Raw genomic sequence first — 21724 nt, 5'->3', positions numbered from 1 at the left:
TTACGCATTGCCTTTTTGGAAGTGCAAAAGCTGAAAAAATACAGTTTATTTATTTATTTACAATATTTCACAAATGTTAGTATGTTGTTCAACTCGTTTTAAAGAAGTTTGACTTACCAAAATCCCTTAGAAATTTGCCCTATATGTCTGTATGGGCATCCATTCGGAAGACAAAAATCTCAGCAATTACTTCATGGATTACCATCAATTTTGTGCAGGACGTAGTGGCTCAAAAGTTAGGAATTCAGTCCCTTATTGGCTCTGATATTCAAACCAGAAGTGGACGAAATTAAACATTTCCGGTTTTAGCATTGCTACAGAGAGAAAAATCCGTTCTCCGGACAGCGGTATGTTATACAAATATACGGTATCCTCTTGCTTACTATAGAAATCAGTACGGAGCATACGTTATCCGTATGCTACATACGCACTGCTCTTAGATGTTACATCATGCCGTTGCAGAATTCTGACATCTATCAGTTTTCCGTATATCACATACATATACTTATGTCACCTTCTTCAGATATATGTTATATACGTCCATTTGTATGTGAAATCCTGAACCCTTACATTGTTTCATACGGAAAGTATGTACAGATGGAACACTTATACAGAAAGTATTATAAAACATGCGTTTTCAGTTATACGTCTGCTGTACGTTAAGTCCAAAAACTACAGGAATTACGCATGTAACCTATCTTTTTAAGTACGCCACCAATTTTTTTTCTCAGTGTAACTATAGAAAGAAAATGGTAATAGATAGCGAAAAGCAATTTACTGCAATCATTTAAAGCGTCCCAAGAATATACTTCATTTCCACTCTAATCACTCTACTAAATTCGAAATTGGTACAAATCTACTACCACTTTCGGTTTCAATATTAATTCAGTAATATCTATTACACAAATCAAACTTCTTTACGTGGTGTAAAGAGATACAGCTGCTAATTTGAATGTAATTTACTTTACGTTTTACAATGTATACCCTGAGTCAAAAGTGACACAGAAGTACTGATAAATACATATATTACTAGCCATTGTTGTGTTGTTACGAAATATGTTTAAATTGTTATTTTGTTCGTTATTTTTATTTTCAGACTTCCTTCACTCCTATTAAAGGAATGCTCTTTACGTTGGATGTCTTCACAGTCATTCTTAATGTAAGTATACAATTAAATACTTTTGTGTGCAAACAAATTCTTTGTGTAGTCTCTATTGCAAAGTTTCGTTCCATTATTATTATTTTATCATCAGGTGTATTTTCTAACATGTGTGCCCTCTATATGTATGGTCTTGCGTGTTTATCTCCACTATTTTGTAGTATTAGCAGTGGTTTACTATCTAATCTAAACACTAAGTCCCTTCTCATCAGTGATGACATGGGTCACCAGGGCACTTGAGTCAGGACCTTTTTCCGTTTCACCCAGGTGTGGATCTCAGCTTCTCAAATCCGAGACAGGAACCAGCCAGTATTATCAGTTCAGCATTCCTGCAGAAATTTATGGGAAATCAATCATATCCACTACTCGAGTGAAAATACTCACGGGGTTGATTTCTAGTGTGCCATTTCTTAATCATAGTACCATAGTTTGACTATTTCAAATATTATACACTAACCAATCGTTGTTCCAATTCACAAGAAAGGAGATAAAACTGATTGTAATAATTATCGAGGCACTTGTCTTCTTATTAACGTCCTATAAAATCCTCTCAAAACATTCCATTATGGTAGCAAGACTGACCCCATACGCAGATGAAATTATTGGAGATCATCAATGCGGATTTACCATTCGACAAATACTCTACAAGAAATGGGAATACAATAGACCGGTACATCAACTATTTATTAATTTTAGAAAGGGTTACAACTCGGTTAGAAGAGGAACATTGTACAACATTCTTACAGAATTAATAATTAGTCACGGTGGGTGGTGGGCCAGTGGGTCATGGGTCATGTTTTCATTGGCCAATGCCATCTCTTGTGTACACTATTGGTTACAACTGTGTCTAATTAAAAGCGTAAATTGATTCCATTTAACACACTTATGTATGTAGACTTTTTATTTGCGAAATAACTAAATTGAAACAATACAGGTTTTAAGTTGGAATTGGAACGTCATAATGGCTTGAAATCAGTGGATTGCGTGCCTGCACAGCTTCACACCTGATAGCGCAAGTAGAGACATTTATTAGCGCGATTGTTTATTATTAGGAATTGGCATGACGTACAAATTAAGACATTTTCCATGCATTATTCGGGTTTAAAGATTGACTTGTATGTTCTTACAAGATTGTAATCTACCGAACAATAGAAATTAAAAAAAAAAAAAAAACATTTGAGAATGCTCGAAGAGCATTGCCAGAAAGAACCTGAATTATTTTTTTCGAAATTTGTATGAAATCATATATTAAATTTATTTGATTAAATTCAATAACTGGTACTGGTATTCAATAAATATTGGTATTGATCAACATCAATATAATCTCTCTATGATATAACTACTGTTTCCGAGATATGGCTCTTTAAATCTCTTGAAATCTGATTTTTTATTTTTTATTTTTTTATTATTTTTTTGCCAATATCTCGGGAACGGTAAGAGTGACGTGAAAAATTCTAGATACTTTTTGGTGCTCCATCGAATGGAGAGTGAAAAATTTGCAAATAACAGACACACACACAGAGAGAGAGAGACAGAGAGAGAGAGACAGACAGACATAGAGAATTCAGTAACAAACTTCTTAAGTTCGTTGAAAACACTAAATCTTTAGCATGTTTAGCAAAATTAATACTGAACGTAATATTACGTAATAGAACATTGAATTTCCTGAAGAGAAAGAAGAAGAGGAAACATGAGAACTGTTAGATTCAGCATTTTTATTGTTTACTGTTGCTGAGACGGATCAGCCTATTGTGTACAGAAACATTACAAAGAAAAATATTCATAAAACAATACAAAGTGTAACAAGGCCGTGAATCCTTATGAGTCATACAGAAACTACGTGACAAAATAAACACCACTATTTGACATCAACAAACTTTTAACAACATGTTCTTTCAACATTCTTATATGAGCTGGAAAACAGACAAGAATAAGATTTTCAGTTTCTTGTTATCTGCATCAAAGTCGTGTGCTCTGCTGTACGAAGTCCAATTTGCTTTTTTCTCAAATGTGTTAGTGGATATTATAATGCCAAAGTTTACAGTTAACCTTGAATGCTGTAGATCATCGTGTTTGATTGGTGCCATATGCTTTTTCATTTTCTCGTTAGGTAAGTTTTATACTAAAATGTCAGTTTAGAAGTTCCATCAGGATCTCTTGAAAGTGCACGGATCTTCAGTTATTTCTTCACTTTAATATGCGTGAGTTATCTCATGGTTATATGGTTAGCGTACGAGCCCTCACTAGGGAATTTGGTGTCGAATCTCGGTAGGAGCAAATGTGGTTAACTAACTAACTAACTCTATGGCCTATGGAACCCGAAGGTTCAATGCCGCGTTCACAAAAGCTCTCCACTGACTTCTATCCTTAGCTAATTGCATCCAGTTTCTACTTTGTATTCCTATCTCTGCGAGATCCATCTTAATATTGTCCTCCCATCTGCGCCTAGGTCTTCCTAATGGTCGTTTTCCTTCTCGTTATGAAGCTTCCGCCATTCCCCATTCTCGTTCCTCTTGGGTCCGAATATTCTTCTCAGGATCCTGTTCTCAAATACTTTCAGTCTATGTTCTTCCCTCAGAGTAAGCGACCATGTTTCACAATCATACAGAACAACAGGCATGATTATCGTTTTATATATTTTAAGCTTCAAATTCCTCGACAGAATTCGCGACGACAAGAGATTTTGAACCGAATAGTAACACGAATTCCCTGCTTTTAGTCGACATTTAATTTCTTCGTGAATATGATTTTCGTCTGTTAATATTGATCCTAAATATTTGAAAGTATCCACTTTATCAAAAGCATTATTTAATATTTTAACGCCTGCACAATTTGCCGTATTACGGTCCCGACCCACTTCCATGTATTTAGTTTTCTCTGCATTTACTTCTAAACCCATGTCCCTGCAAGCGTTTAATAAGATCTCTGCATTTATTTCTACTGTTCTCCTATCATCCCCTATTAAATTTACATCATCAGCATATGCCATAACCTGGTGAATGCCGTTCAACTCTAGGCCCTGATTGCTATCTTTGATTTCCCTTATGGCGTATTCCAGCACAAAGTTAAATAATAATGGCGACAACGCATCTCCTTGTTTCAGGCCATTTTCGACGTGGAAGCTCGTGGACAAAAATTTTCCTACCCGGACTTTACTTTGGGATTCACTTAAACATATCTTAATTAATCTAATTAGCTTTCTCGGTATTCCAAGTTCTGTAAGAACGTTGTATAATGTTTCTCTCCTAACCGAGTCGTAAGCCTTTCTAAAATCAATAAATAGTTGATGTACCGGGGCATTGTATTCCCACTTCTTTTCGAGTATTTGTCGAATGGTAAATATTTGGTCGATAGTTGATCGATTTCGTCTAAATCCGCACTGATAATCTCCAATAATTTCATCTGCGTATGGGGTCAATCTTGCTAACAGAATATTTAAAAGGATTTTATAGGATGTTGACAGAAGAGAAATGCCTCGATAATTATTACAGTCAGTTTTGTCGCCTTTCTTGTGAATTGGAACAATGATTGATTCTTTCCACTCTTGTGGCAATTTTTCCTTGTTCCAGATAAGGAGAATGAGTTTGTGTATCTTGTTCCACAATTTTTCGCCTCCAGCTAAAATTAACTCAGCCGGAATTTCATCTACACCCGGAGATTTGTGTTTCTTCAATTTCTTTATAGCGGCTTCCACTTCTATTCGATTGGGTTCTGGAATATGCGGTTCTGCGGTGTGTATCTCCTTTTCTCCACGCACATTAGTTTTTGGCTGCGTGTTCAGCAAATCGTCAAAGAAATCTTTCCATCTATTTAAGATGCTATCCGTATCGGTGAGAACTGTTCCGTCAGATTTCTTTAATATATAAGCACGAGGTTGATAGCCTTTCTTAAATTCGCTGATCCCCTTATACAAGTCCCGAATATTTTTATTTTTACTATTATCTTCAAGTTCCTTAATTTTAGCTTTCAAAAAATCCCGTTTCTTTGTTCTAAAAGTTTTGGAAGTTTCCCGCCTGATATCTGCGAAATTTTGTGTAGTTGTTTCATTCGGATTTTGTAGCCACCGTAATTTTGCCTGTTTTCTCTTCTCTGCTAGTTTAATGCATTCTTGGTCGAACCATGGTTTGTTCCTACGTATTTCCGCGTGTCCCAATTTTTCTATTGCTGAACTTTTAATGCTATCTCTAATTTCAATCCAAGTATCTTCAACACTAGTGCACTCCGAGTCTTCTAAAACCGCGAATCTATTCGAAACTTCAATCTGGTATTCCTCTCTTACCTGGCTCTCTTCTAATTTCTTTAAATTAAATCTCTCCGTTTTCGGACATTGAATATTACCTTTATTCAACGATAATCTCTCCCGTATTATCGCTACTACCAGGTAGTGATCAGTGTCACAATCAGCCCCTCTAAACGACCGGACGTCTATCTACTAAAACGTGATCAATTTGATTATGTGTTTTTCCGTCTGGTGATGTCTAAGTGTATTTATGAACGTCGCGATGTGGGAATTTTGTACTCTTCACGATTAGGTTTTTGGATGTTGCAAAGTTCACGAGTCTAACACCGTTGTCATTACTTTCCTTATGCAAACTTTCGTTCCCTATAATCGGTTTGAAAATATCCTCTCGTCCTACCTTCGCATTGAAATCCCCAAATAGAATCCATATGGTATCGCGGGAGTTGGTCAAATATCCGTTCCACTTCTTCGTAAAAACTATCTTTTATATCGTCACCCTTATCTTCAGTTGGAACATGTACATTTAAAACAATAATATCACACCACCGTCCCTTAAGAGTAATAAAAGAAAGTCTGTCAGTAACAAATTCAACCCGTTTAATTGCTGGTAATATTCGTTTGTGAACGAAAAACCCTGTTCCTAACTGGTGATTTTTATTTCCTTCCCCGTAGAAGAACGTAAAATTTCCGGAATTCTCAGATCCATTTCCTTCCCACCTAACTTCCTGAACTCCTACTAAGTCCATCCTGTATTTCTCTAACTCACTCGTTACAGATTTTAACGCGCCTGCCCTATAAAGACTTCTAATATTCCATGTTCCAAATCTCATGTCCATTTTCTTTTGCTGATGTCGTGCCAAGTTATCAGTCCTTGTCCGAGGCTTTTGTGAATGTTTCTGAACAAGTACCTTTTTTTACAGGATGAGGGTGTTAGCCTTACCCAAACCCCCAAGCTGGAGGACTACTCCTAGTCGTCTGTCCGCGACTGCTTATTCAGTATATTCGCAGCTAACCTCTATATCTAGAGGCCTTCTCCTCGATCTGCAACCTCAGGACGCGCCATGCCGTGGTGACAGGAACCCACGTTACACGGAGCAAATGTGGTTGCGATCTAAAATTAACATGTAGGTCCACGTGAAATATAGGCTCGGTTCTCAAAAGGACATTAAACCCGGAATCAATCAATAATACAATTCATCTTTGTAACATAATGGTAATTTACATAGTGTAATAATTTGCATTGTTTTGATGGATGGTCTTTTTACTTTGAAACGGCTTGAGGAAAGATGTTAAAACTTTGGGTGTGGGTAATTGGGGTGGGGGCGCACCAGATGTGCTGTTTGGCTTTATGATGGCCATTTTGAAATCCGCCATTTTGAATTCGGGACAAATATACTTCATATCTTGTAGTATTCCACACGCAACGTTTACTTCACAAAATTTTATTACTGATTAAAGTCAGGTTTTAAAAAATAAATAACATTTACATTTCTGGTAAAATTCTAGCCTAAAATCATGTGTCACATGACCCCTTCCCTTTTGAAATATTGAACCTGAATTCAAAATAGCGGATTTCAAGATGGCCACCATGATTCCAAATGGACCATCTCATGCGCTCCACCCCATTACTCACATCCTGAGTTTCATCATCTTTCCTCAAGCCGTTTCAAAAATAAAAGGTTGGTGCTGGAGTTTTGCCTTACGCTGTATATTAGTTTAATGTCCCACGATTATGCTCTGAGACTAAGGAAGACGATGATGATAGTAAACAAAATGGTGGAATGAACAAAGTGGGAGGAAACGGTAGAACCCCGTAAAAACTCAAACACACGGTCCTTGTCCATCACAAAGTCCACTCGGCGCTAGCTGGGATCGACAGAGGAATCCCACGTGCGTACCAGAGGTATGCGCTCTATCACTGAGGCATCACGGCTCCGTGATCTCTTTGTAGCTAGTTTTGTTTCCGAGGCTTTTAGTTGTTGTGCTAGCGTTACCAACTGTTCCGATTTTGTCGGGTTCCGGTTTGATAGAAAATATCCCGCGTTCCGACATGGCTCTGTCGGAACTTGAAAATATTTCGACTTTCACCTTTACTGATGGAGTTAGTGACAATTAGTATTATTACTATTATTAACGGAATTTGGTTTCCATGTTGTTATACAGGGCCTTCAAAATAAAACGAATCCTTACACAGCAGCAGTCTGCCAGGAGGTAGCAATGCTTGCTGAGCAAGTAATTAGCATTCCGTTACGTGTGTGGCAGGAGAGCGGGAAACGTTAGTTGCACCAGCAACAAAATGGTAGATCAACTGACCATATAATGTTTGCCGGTAAATCATGCGCCGCGCTAGCACTGTTACGATGTTTCAACAAAAATCGTATCAAAGTATTCATCATCATCATCATCATGGGCATTCTGCCATTATTGGCAGGCCACTCGCCGCAACTGAGAAACTTCCATGCTCCACAGTCTTCTGCTAACCTCTTCGTTTTCACTACGTTTTTTCTGTTTTGATATTGTCAATCTATTGTAGCCTCGTTCGCCCTCTCCCTCTCTTTCCTTCCACTATACTCTCTAGCACGTCCCTCATGATAGTTCCTTCTTAGCCAATGTCCCAACCAGTTTCTCTTCCTCATCTTAATAATATCTAAAACTGATTTCTTGCCCACCATTGGAATACCTTAACAATTTCTATTTTTACTTTGCAAGTATTTACATACGTATTATATATGTATCTATCGTACTATATAGACGTACATATTATTTAAATTGGCCATATGATACAGGGGTTATATTATTTAAGTTGTCTGACTTTCCTTTCACGAATTATATAAACACAGTTCGTTGTTGTTGTGTTCTTTAATTCAAAAAACGAGAACTGATTTTTTGTAGAACTAAAAATCATAGCCAAAGAGAATAAAACGAAAGTGAAAGACTTATTTTGCAATTTTCAAGGCGAAATTAAGTTAAATGTACAGTGTTCGGAAAATCTCCATACACTAGTGTGAGTTCGATTACGGTAAGTCCTTTCAAAAGCAAACAAACATACACAGTATAATTTACAATTTACCTATATTTATCGTAATTTCTGATACTACTATCAAATTTTCCACAAACAATAGTGTTGCAAACCTTCGTATAAAAATATTTCTCTTTATGGCTTTAAATATGTCACGAATCAATAAAGACTTTCCGGACACTCTGTAGAAATAAACAATGTATATTACGGATACATTTCAACAAAGAGAAAACGGGTCACCTTTTCATATTATTAACCGCATATTTACGGACAAAGAGAATTTAAAAAAAAAAAAAACTTAAAGAAAGGTATATGAACTCAAACTTTGAAAAATGTAGTTTCTCGAATTCAGAACTCAAATTCAGATTCTTCATTGAGCTTCCCTGAAGTAGATACTTACAAGATGTTAATGTAGTATTCTAATTGGCCATCAAAATTGTATGACTTAATAAGGAATGATAAGAAAGGGCAATCATGTCAATTACATCTTTGAGTTTAACGTCCCACGATTAAGCCCTGTAGACTGACAAGGTACATTCGTGAAGTGTCCCCTCGGGATTCGTGTAAAATTGATTCAAATGCAAAGTACTCCGTGGCCCAGTGTATATTGTACTAATTTTAGCAGCCCATACCGGTAATTTGCATATTTAGGGGCCTTCAAATATATATCCGGAATTCAATCATACAGTAAACGCTCGGACACAAAATTGCTTTTAGTTTCTTTAGATGTAACTGGACATGGATGTGGTCATATACAAATCAAATTGGATCAAGTACTGCATCCTTGACACATGTTACGCACACCGGCCACCATCTTGGATTCAACTTTCAGCTTTTCAAACAGGAATAGGTGCAAGTGATACATCAAATTCCTGTACAATTTTCTCGGAAATTCACTGGTGTAGTGAATTTTACCGTAGCTTGTACCGTTTGCAAGGTATTGCATGTTAAATCCCTCCAGGCAGTTCGCGAATAGACATTGCAGATTCATATCAGTTACGCTTACGTTTTTGATGTTGACAAATCAAAACAATTTCTAACTGGAAAAATACTGTAGGTATAAACTAGGGATGGGCAAAACCGGTTTTTATAAAAGCCGAAGACCGGTTCGGTGAAAACTTTTCGAAAACACATAAAACTATTTCGGTGGAAATGGATTCGGTTTCCGGATAACAACGAAACACCATTCTGGTCAGAAATAGAACAAATTTTGGAAAAACCGAAATCGGTTTTGAAGAAAACTGAAACCGGACCAAGTGAAAAACCGAACCGGTTTTGAAGAAAACCGAAACCGGTTTCGGTGAAAACCGAAAACCGAAAAACCGGTTTTTGTGTCCACCACTAGTATAAACAAACTCTTTACAACATTGATGTCATAATCTTATTACACTTCTGCGAGTGATTGTTATTACTTTCAAGTTATACTGTAAAAGGAAGTATTGTGTTACGGTCAAAATGCCTAATGTAAATCCAGATACGACCAGATTTTGGTGAAGGCCTACCATTTCCGTATTGACATCTCTCTGTCTGTATGCATGTACGTTCAGAGAATATTTCGTCAACAATACATGAAGTAAAATGTTACATATACTTATGGGGCCCTGTACAACTTTCTATTTGGTTCAATATTCGTAAAGTTCGTGACATTTAACATCCAACACCTTGCAAACGGTACAAACTACTGTAAAACTGACCACATCAATGAATTTCCAAGAGAATTGAACATGAAATTGATATATCACATGCATTCCTATTGAAAAACCTAAAGTTGAATTCAATATGACGAATTCAAAGTGGCGTCCGTGGTGGATAACGTGTGTCAGAGAAGCAATACTTGATCCAATTTGTTTTGCATATGCCAACATTCACGTCCAGTTGCATCCAAATTAGCTAAAAGCAATTTTGGTCCGAGCGTTATAGTAGTGTATGATTGAATCCCGGATATCTATATGAAGACCCCTAAATATGCAAATTACCGGTATGGACCGGTAAAATTAGTACAATACACATTGGGCCGCCGAGAACTTTGCATTTGAATCAATTTTACACGAATCCCTAGGGGACACTTCGCGAATGTACCTTGTAAGGGACACGAATGATTAAGGCAAAGGAATGCTGATGGAAGCATTGGTGGAATGATAATGTGAGAAGAAATGGGAGTATCCTGAGAGAAATGCACGGACTCGGTGTGTTGTCCACCACAAACTTATTTGACCAGGGATCGAACCAAGAACCACACGTACCAGACTTAAGCGGTCTACCACTGAACAACCGTGTTGTATTAATATAGAAATACACACATATTAATGCCGTTACTGTTCTTGTCCTATTATCAAGTAATTAAATTAAAACAATCGAGTTTTTAATATGCAATTAAATCAGTAAGTTAGGGGTTTACATGTACACTAGCGACACCTATTGGCGCAAGTTAGACAGGCAGCACAGGTAGCAACACCTTTGAGCATGACCATTTACTATTATGAATTACTGTAAACTCTACCAAAATTTTATTCCTTCTGAAAAAAAACTATGAGTAGTTTAAACGTTTTGGAGAAGAGAGGTGGAAGACCACCCCACCCCCACCCCATCCACGAAATGGCCGTACTGCTGCTGCACGCATCCCGGACAATGTACAGAAAGTGAAGGAGCTTTTAGAAGATCGAAACTCAAATTTCCTGAAAACTATCGTCACAGGCGATGAAACATGATATCTGAGGTACGACCCTGAACCCAAGTGTCAAAGTATGTAGTAGCGGGGTCCAGGATTGCCGAAAAGCAAGAAGGTAATGAGAGATCCCGCATTAAGACAATACTCGTGGTGTTCTTCGAATCTGAGGGTCTCCGTCATAAATAATTCCTCCCTCAGTGCACCGCATGCCGCTAGATACGTTTAAATACTGAAATGTTTACCCCAACGAATCCAGTGGATATGCCCTCTGTACGCCAAGCAAGGCGACTGGACCTTGCTTCACGACAGTACCCCGTGCACGCTGCCTTTCTGGTACAGCAGTTCCTGGCCAAAAGAGGAGTTGTTTTACTCAATCACCCATTTTAATAGAGTCCTTGTGGAGAGAAAGAATAGATTGATAGATATAACTCTCTTAGGAAACAAACAATACAAGATAGATAAAAAAAATAATCTTTTACTGGAAACCACAAGTGACAAGTAGAGACCTACACAGCATCCTAATACAAAGTGGTATGACAAAATTAGGTAGTATTGGGAATGTTTTGGAAACGAATTGTCCAAGATAGATGGTTATCAAAAAGTATTGGAAATACCTTAATCCAGCAATGAATCGGCAATTGTTGATAATGGTATGTATGCGTTTCAGATATAAATGATCCTCACCACTACACTCATGTGATCCCGGTTCTCATTCTTGATATTATATATATATATATATATATATATATATATATATATATATATATATATATATATATATATATATATATATATATATATATATATATATATATATATATATATATATAACTGTGAATTGAAGTTTACAAGAACAAACAGTGCTGTCTACTAATTGCGAACCTTAACACTACTGTGTGGCGCCTGTTAATTCCCATTTAGGATGGTTCCGTGAGCAAGAAAATGCAAAGTTCAATGCTTTGGTTGCTAGACAACTTCTCTTTCCTTTTATGAATAGCGTTTACATTTCTAAATACACTATAGAACAATGCGCCTCAGCAAATACCGGTCTGTAGAAAGTTTGTGAATTATAGAATAGCACTACTGTATGCATTATGACCAACTTTGCGGAGGAAAGCAAACTTCTTGTTGAATGGTACCATTTTTTCGTTTCTTTTTCAAAATGAAGAGTATTGTGTTAACGAAAATATTTTGGTGCTCACGTGGCACTAATTGCAAAGTACATGGAAACTTTTTTGTAGAAACCATGGCACTCAAAGGTTTCAATGTGTACGCAAATCACTGAGTAAGTTAACAGAGATGATGTGGAAAGGAATAATTGCGGAATGTTTCTTGTGTGATATTCCTCCGCCTGTTAGAGATTATTTTGTACTGCAATAGAACAATTTCCACAGACTACTCTAGTCTTTCATCTGTGAAATAATGACTTCAGAACTCTTTCTTGGAGTTTAGAATGCACGGGACTGAAAAATAGATTTTGCGAAAACATTATTGATCTGAATTAAAACGACCAAATATACAAGGTGTGATCGAAAAGTACGGTGAATGTAGTTACACAGTGCCATCTATCGATGTTGTATTCATTTCAACTATAGCTAATAAGCCCTAAACCTTTGGTACAGTCAGTGGCGAGTTTGAACGAGTTGTGACCACTGGCGTGAATCCTGGGGGAATGAGGGGGACATGCCCCCTTCAATCTTGGAACTAGGGGGGACTGTTTCCCCAATAATCCGATTTGAAATGTATTTTTTTTTTAGGGAGAAATGTGATTATTTGTGTCCGATTGCCGCAAAGGAAAGTGAGATGAAATTGATTCCCTCCCCCCAGAATAAACCTCAAATATGCCCGTCTCCCAATGTTGAAGACAACTCTGCTCCCCTGAGCTTCCACAGCATTGTTTTTCAACTTAATAAATATTTTGAACATCGCTTAAAAAAAAAAGTTATGGGAACGGTCTTACCCGTCTCTTCCCCCCCCCCCCTTCAATGTTGAAGACAGATCTGCGCCGCTGGTTGTGACAGTTGGCTTCCAGAGGCAGAAGAGTGAGGATGTGTTAAGAGTGTCTGTCATGCACAAAAATTAACTTTTGTTCTAAGCTGCAAAAAAAGTGCTACAGAAGCTCCCGAAATCTCAAAATTAATGTATGGCGATGAAGCAGTGACGTTGAAGACTGTTTACAAGTGATATGGGCGATTCAAAAGAGGAAGGAAGTCAGTTGAAAACGAGCAACGATCGAGACGTTCTTCGACGTCAAAAACAGATCAAAACGCGCAAAAACTGGCACAAATGATTTGTTCAAACAGGCGAATGACTATTCAAGAGTTTTTCCAAATAACTAAATATATCGTATAGCTCTGTGAAAAGCATTTTAAAAGCAAATTAAATGGACAAATGGCTTCATTCTTCACCACGTAAACGCGCCGTACAATACCTTACTTTTGATTGGCGAGTTATTAACCGAAAAACAGGCTATCTCTGTCTGTCCACACTCACTGTGCTCTCCGGATATAGCAGCATGCAACTTCTGGCTCTTCCCAACAATTAAAGCCATGCTTAAAGGAAAACGTTTTAACACCATTCCTAACATTGAGAGAGCCACGACAGAGCAGCTGAACGCCTTTCCAAAAGAAGCCTTCCAGAAATACTTTCAATTATGGATTCAACGTTGGGATCAGTGCATTGCTAGCCAAGGACAGTACTTTGAAGAAGATTAAATCAAATTCCATGTAAACTTATTACATTGTTTCTAATAAAAGTATTCGCCGTATTTTTTGATCAGACCTTGTATGTCCCTGGAGGGAATTTCATATAACCGATGGCAATTCCTCACTATTCCGAGCTGTCCCCTAAAATCATCTACCTCTGAACCACTTTAATTGCTCTTCTTCTTGTTCAATTGTCTGTTATTTTATTTGTCGATCTTTCAGCATCATGGCTATGCGAGACATGGACCTACAGTTTAAGGTAGAATCCGAATCACCATAGTGCGTTGAATTCTCAAGGCTCTCCCATCGAGAATTGAACTCAGGACATTGAACACCAAAGATGCGTGTGCTACTCACTAGACAAACGGGGCTTGTTAGCTTTGTTCAGGAATATAAATATCGATAAGTGGTACAATTGATCAGTATGTTGACGATTATTGTAGGAAGAATGATTGGCAGGGGACAGCATCATACAAAAACATTGAACGAAAAAGCAGCGCCAGTGCAAAAATGGGCATTGATGACAAGCACCGACCTGGGTTTAGTCCTTGAGCATTGTAGGTGTTAAATCAATTGAAATTACAATGCGGTTATTCTTGTGTGTTCTTCCGGCACGTCTGCAAGTGAGTTAGAAAGTTAAGAAATGGTGTACTTTCAATTCAATACGCCCTTACATAGGGTCATACGGAGTGGTGGTAAATGAAAACATTCGAAAAACTTGTGAAGGAAATTAGAAGTATTATTGTGAGGAAAATATGCACCATTTTGGATATTGGTTGATTTAGCAGATACTGTTGTTCAATAAAGTGTCTTGAGATACGTGTCCGGTAAATTAACTGGCAAATTGAGTGACTGTACTGTTGTTGATAGCTCTAATCAAATTTAAGTGACACGATCCCATCAGGGCTAAAGTGATGGGTTTCTGGGCAGAATCGTTACAGAAGATGAAAGTTTAGTCTACTGTCACCAACCTGAAACAAAAAGAGAGAGAACAAGGAATAATGTCATTGGTCACTCTCTGCTGGGGATAAAAAGGATGATTTTGAAACTTTACATGGAAAAAGACAGCAACAGTGACCATGCTTCGTGTGCAGATCTGCTCTAAAATCACCTTTGTCCTGCAGTGAGGAGTAAACGACGGGAACTTCTGACTTCGGTGTTTTGTTGCTTCGTGTCCTGATCACCGCCCGCTGGGTGGCGAACCTCCCGTCCAGTGGGCGGTAGATCTGATCTAATGGTACTCTTTTATACGTACAGTAGAGCGTCGATTATCCGATGTAATTGGGGGACATGGGTGTTCGGAAAACTGGTTTGTTCGGATAATCGAACTGTACATGTTTACTTGCCATGCGCGGAGCGGCACGCCTCAACTCTAAGCTGGCGCAGCTGTTGCTGTGAACAGCTTTGATACTGCCGCTACTTCTACAGCCAGTGCCAAACCGACAGAAGTGTGCTGATTGTTGAAACACAGCGACTGGCGGCTTGGCCAGTCAGCAGCGCCTTATGAAAGCCCCATTAGAAGCAATGTTCCGCCAGCGGTGGCTCAGTGCGGCGACTACTGTGGGAAACTTGGTTTGGGAGTGAGGGGGATGATGGACGGTAGGGTCTGAGAGTAACAGGTGCGAGCGAGTACACAGTTCGGTTAAGCGGTCGTTCGGTTGACCGACGTTCGGATAATCAACGCTATTCTGTATCTACGATCCAGGATATCAAAATTGAGTGTCTCTCTCACACACACCCTGTTCTCCTGTTTCTGCCTCATGCCTTTCATATATACTTTCGGATTGCTCAAACAGGCGATGGGAGACGAACATTTCCGAAGCGATGAAGAAGAAAAGGCTGTGCACGAGTGGCTACAGTCACAAAGAAACATATTTTTCTCACAAGATATTCGCGCCCTTGCAAAGTGCTGCATTACGTGGATTACATGTCATGAGGATTATGTCAAAAAAAAAAGATATATTTATTTTTCCTATATTTCTTAATGCTATTTATTAAAAAAAAATATTCCTCTCACCAAAGGTTTTCATTTAAATCACCCTCTTAATAATAGCAATTCTAAAATTCAATAAACATAGGCCTATAACAAAAAAATGTCCAAAAATGAGAAAATTTATCAACATCTTATTGAGCTAAACAAAACCATATGTGTGAGCGCCAATCCTCATGCACAGTTTTCAAGCAACAAAAAAAAAATGTTTTATACGGCGCTAGACTTATACAATTCGTGATAATAATTAGTTCAATAACACGCCACCTATTTAGTTAAAACTGTTACTAAACATTCCATTTTGAAATTAGCGAGAAGATAATACACCTTAGAGTTAATGGATTTTGATTTTATTTGAATGTAGCGTCCCTTTCAGCACTGATTCTATATGAAATTTGGATCTACAGCTTAATATAGGATCCGAACCACATGACCTCCCGCCGGAGATCGAACTCAGATTTTCCGCATATTGCCATGAGGAAATTCTTATGATTAGTGGGGTACATAGCCTAAAATTATCACTAACTCTTAAACTTCAATTAGAAATATATTTGCACTAATACTTTGAGAGTTTTCATATTTCTCGTAAGAATAATAATAATAATGTTAATGTGTTTTCTGCAGGTGTATTGTATACTGTGCGTTATATCTCAATATCAAGAATACTTGGCAGGAAGAGGAACTGCCGAGGACGAATATACGAGGAGGGTAAGTATTTTATTCTAGTGATTTCATCAACATTTATGTGTGGCATGTTCACAACAATGATTTTGTACTATAACAATTATTTTGTACTATCCTTACTTTATTGCTTACATATTTAATTTAAATCCGAAATGAACAAATAAATTTTACACTAGCCACAAAATTAAAGTCTTTAAATAGGATCTATTCCCATTTGCAATTGTATGAATAGTTCTAGAAGGTTTATTTTTGATTATATTTCAAGATTGTAGACGGACAAGAAAACAATAAGATATATTTGAATGTATTTGGTTGGTATTTTCTAAAGTACGCATCAAGGAAATTGGTGTATGACCTTGAGCGCTGTTTTCACGTCGACCAATCAGGTTCTAGCGACGTTGCCAAAGCAACGAACTGGAAGGCGGCTTCAGCCGAAATTAATATAGAAATGCTATGTTTCTGATCTAAAACAATAACTGAGAGTTATAGAATATATTTTTCCGAGAATATTGACGAAACAATAATCATAAACCATAAACAATAATCATCAACAAAATCATAATTCTAGCTTTATCTAGCTTTTGTTTGCATTTTACTGCCTTTTTTTTATTTCCCTGTAATTTCTTATTGCAGTTCTTGCTTCATTATGAAAATTGATTTTACGAATGAGAGCATTAAAAGAATACCTCTAACTTTGTATTTGCATTGTTCACAGCATTACATCAGTTCTAAATCTAGATAATAAAATGTCCAGACAATAGAATTTAGAACTATAACTGTATAGTGTGATCCATACTGTAAATATGTAATAGGGTATCCTCCTGGCAGTGTATGATGTTCAGAACTATTCGCTAATAGTAAATAACCTCAAACGCACTTTGATTACATAAACAGACTCATAAAATGTTTCGTGTGGAGTATTGTACTGTATGCAGCGGAAATATGGACATTACGCAAAAATGGTGAAAAACGACTGAAAGCTTTCAAAATGTAGGTGTGGGGAAGAATGGAGAAAATTAGTTGGGTCGAGTGAAAAACGAATGAAAGGGTGTTAGAAATGGTGCAGAACAAACGAATAGTTTTAGATATTGTTGAGAAGAGGAAGATAAACTGGTTGGGACATTGGCTAAGAAGTAACTGTATTATGAGGGACATGCAAGAGGGTATGATAGCAGGACAGAAAGAGGGAGGAAGCGAAGGAGGTTACAATTAATGAAGGATATGAAAACAGAAGACGAAGACGTGAAGATGAAGAAGGTTAACGGAAGATCGTGGAGCATGAAGCTTCTCACAGTTGCGGCAAGTGACCTGCCTATAATAGCAGAATAACTATGGTAATAACTATTATCATGAGTGTTGGCTATAAAGATAATTCGTAAACTTTGTACCACGAGTCCATGAATCACCGCAAAATATTAGTAACATAATTATATGTAAAATGATTAATACTATTCAGATACATCTTCGTAAAAGCATTAATAAGACAAATGAGAGACCCGTAGCATCAGTGGTGTGACAATAGAGTCATATGATGAATAGCAGATTGAGTAGAAAGAGATTAGAGAGAAAATAAACGGATGTCGAAAGACAAATGAATCGAGATATTGTCTAAAATCCAAGAGAGCTTAGTTATCAATTGAAGTTGGTTTAAATATGAAAAACATATACTATTATCACTATTGGAGAGTCTTATATAAATTTACTATGTGTAGAGGACAAATGTATTTCGAGAGGCTATGAAACAAAGTAAGATTTAAGAGCCTGCCTTACTAAAAATAATACAAAATTTACCATTTTTCTTTTGATTGTTTATTCATCACCGAAAGGAGATAATGAAATGCAAGTCACCACAATCATAGATAATGCTATTCTACAACAGAAAATATGAACCAGAAGAATGTTCAGTGTTGCCATCCATAGAAATTACAGTGTTGCCAGAAAACAATTTCCCTAAAATCTAAGTTAAGGCAGCGAGTAGAGGAACAAACACAACTGCATTTGGTTACGTATTGTTTTGGTTTCCTGTGAACTACTTTTTAAATAATAGTTGTATTTAGTTCGTAATAAACAAAATAGTTTTAACATACAGTTATTAAAACTAAATAGTAATGTTAATTAAAAAGTAGTTCACAAGAAACCAAAACAACAAAATACATAATCAATTGCAGTTGAGTTCATTTCTCTACTCGCTGTCTTAACTTAGATTTTAGGGAAATTGTTTTTCTGGCAACACTGTTATTTCTATGAATGGCAACACTGAACATTCTTCAGGTTCATATTTTCTGTTGTAGAATAACATTATCTATGATTGTGGTGACTTGCATTTCATTATCTCCTTTCAGCTCTTAAGAGCAGGGCTGGATTAACCCATCTGGAGATCCGGGGCTAATATATATAGCTCCTGCTGACTTCACTTACTACAGTTCTGTGAAAGTGTAGTAGGAAAGTTAAGGAAATATGTTTCATATTTTATTTTATTATGATGATTGTATATACATGATTCTTTTTAGATAGTCAGTTGAAATTTTGATAAGACTGGAGGCCCTTGTCAACCTGGAGGCCCGGGACTCTAGCCACTCCCCCCCCCAAGCCCCCCTTCATCCGGCCGTGGTTAAGACCTAACTTAATGTTGAGTAGGAAACTAATACTTGAGACACCATCGTCTTCTGTTACCCCTTTTCGTCCTCTATGGATGACAACACTTGTCCCTTAGTTTCCGTTGCGATGTATGATACAAGTACTATAGCGTTACCGACAGCAATCTGATTAATTATACTGTAGAAGCTTGAGTTTTAGTGATGTGTTTGTGTGTCCGGGGCGTGTGTCCGTGATCCTATATTTTCTCTGAGAATATAGGTCGCAGTACTTAGCAATTACTTATCCTATTTTCGGGTCCAGAATAACATCGATTCATTACTACATAGAGGCAATGTCTTATAATATTCTACCCTTACAACCCCAAACTTTGGACTTGTCCGAACATTTCTGAGTGTGCACCTAGTGTGTAACAGGCCCGTATCCAGGGGGGTCTAGGGGGCCGCCCCCCCCCTAAATTTTTGCTGGTCCCCTCTAAAATTTTCACGGTAGGCTTCCAAATGAACTGTAATATGGTGATGAACTATAATATTGTTGGATCGGGCCCCCCTAACTTCTGCCGGGCCCCCCCTAATTTTTTGGGCTGGCTACCGGCCTGGTGTGTAAGATTATTCCTCTTTAAACTTTTAATTTCTGTGTTTATTTTTAAAAGTCGCATTACGAAAGTACTTTATAGTGTTAATTGTATCAAAAGCATTATGGATCTAACTTTCAGCGACTTCTCACCCCCAAATTGGAGTCATTTCCTCCGTGGTTTAGCGAGTTTTTGTGTTAAAGGTTTGGCCACACTGAGTGTAATAGAGATTATGCTGAGTTATGGCACACGCTGCTGCAGCAGCTTTTGTGAGGAATTATGGTATTATGAATGCAATTACAAAGGCAACGTATACACTAATTACTCAGTGGCATTATGAAGCATGCATGCACTCTTCCAAGCGAAAATGTCAACAAGCACCCACGTTCATGAAAGCTTGTAAAATTTATACAGGAATATAAAACATTGTTTTGACTATAAAAGTTCAATTTAGTCACTCACTGTTTGCTCATATTATACAAATATTGTACATTATTATTATTATTATTATTATTATTATTATTATTATTATTATTATTATTATTATTATTATTATTATTATTTACTTTGTTTTTATGCTTATCAAGACAGAAAGTAAAATTTAGTTCACTTTCAGCTGAAAATTACTGAATATTATCAAATCCTTTCTGTTTATTATTTCATCTCTACACAGTGTGTCCCCTTTTCTTTACATTGACTTTAAAATATTACAAGACTACAGAACAATATTAAGGAAAAGTGACTAAATAATATGAAATCTGAAAAGTGAAATTTTAACATCGTAACATCATATAGTTAATCTTCGAAATTTAAATGGACCCTTTTATCATAGGCCCTCCTCCACTGCGAGAACCGCAGGCTCGTCGTTACGCCACTGTAACCATCCTCAAACAATAGAGGATTTGAAGCAGAACACCGCACATAAGATTAATGGTTTTGACAGCACAATAATGCGAAAAAAGCAGATAAGAAGAAGAATCGACGTTGGTTCACAATGAATGGATTAATCTTCAGCAGCAAGATGAACACTATGAGATGCACACCACCAAAAATACGCGCCATTTTGTTCTAAGTCCACATTTTTTTGTCATTTGAAGAAAGTAACTGCGGTGTTGAAGACCTCCGTCCTTCGTCTCTAAGCAGTACATGTTTTGTTTGCTAGGTAGCAGTAGTTGAGTCAGTGCCTGAACGAGTAAGTCGTGTTTCTGATACTGCCCGGAGACATAGGAAAAAATGAAATGAAATCTTTAAGTTTTACGTTCAACGGCTATGCCGGTTAGGCTAAAGGAGACGGTGATGATGAGTGATGAATGAAAATGGTGAATGAAGAAAGTGGGAGAACTCCGAGAAAACCCACGAGCACGGTGTTTGTCCACCACAAAGTCCACACGGCGCGAGCTGGGATCGAACCAGGGACCCCAAGCACCTGAGATGAACGCTCTACCACTGAGCCACCGCGTCACCCTCCCGAAGACATGGGATTTGCGGTTGAAAAGGCGCGGGTAATTGTGAAATTCCTCACCGCAGCTAGACCTTGTGCAGCCACACTGTTAGGAAGTGGGTGCGTGAGTTCATAGCAGGACGACCGAGTGTGAAAGATTGGCAAAGGTCTGAAGGTTCAAAGACAGCATCAACTGATGCTAACATTGTTGTTGAAAATTTCATCACGAAAGATAGCCGTACCATCATGCACAAGATTTGTGATACAATGGGACTAAGAATGGGGACAATAGAACGAATAATTACAAACGGACTGGACCTAAGGAAAATTTATTGTTGGTGGGTTCCACGAGTGCTTACTGACCATCAAAGAGGCAAGGATTTGATCAAGTGTTGCAAATTTGACACGCTTCAGAAGAGAGGGGCACAATTTCTTGCAAAGTGTTGTGACAATGGATGAATCACAGATTCCATTATTCAACCCAGAAACAAAAAGACAGTTGATACAGTGAAAACACAGATAGACCACCCACCAAAAACTTTCTTCACGTACCATCTAATGAGAAGAAGTTGCACAGTATCTTCTGGGATTCCCAGGGAGTGATGTTGTGCCACTCTGTTCCAAAAAGTCATACAATTACGGAGGAATA

The 21724-nt window shown here is 37.5% G+C and overlaps 1 protein-coding gene across 1 annotated transcript in view; it reads left to right on the top strand.

The window, feature by feature from the left end:
* Nucleotides 1–21724, top strand: part of LOC145661951 (uncharacterized) — a 201818-nt gene that overhangs the window by 137096 nt on the left and 42998 nt on the right. Inside the window, exons 6-7 of the mRNA XM_081727300.1 lie at nucleotides 1097–1159; nucleotides 16406–16489. Of these exons, the coding sequence (XP_081583426.1) occupies nucleotides 1097–1159; nucleotides 16406–16489 (147 nt within the window). The remainder of the gene's footprint in view (nucleotides 1–1096; nucleotides 1160–16405; nucleotides 16490–21724) is intronic.

This window comes from Thermobia domestica, chromosome 10 (genome assembly GCF_964235325.1).
Source record: "Thermobia domestica chromosome 10, izTheDome1.hap1.1, whole genome shotgun sequence".
Classification (NCBI taxonomy): Eukaryota; Metazoa; Arthropoda; class Insecta; order Zygentoma; family Lepismatidae; genus Thermobia; species Thermobia domestica.
This window is presented reverse-complemented; position numbering and strand designations above follow the sequence as displayed.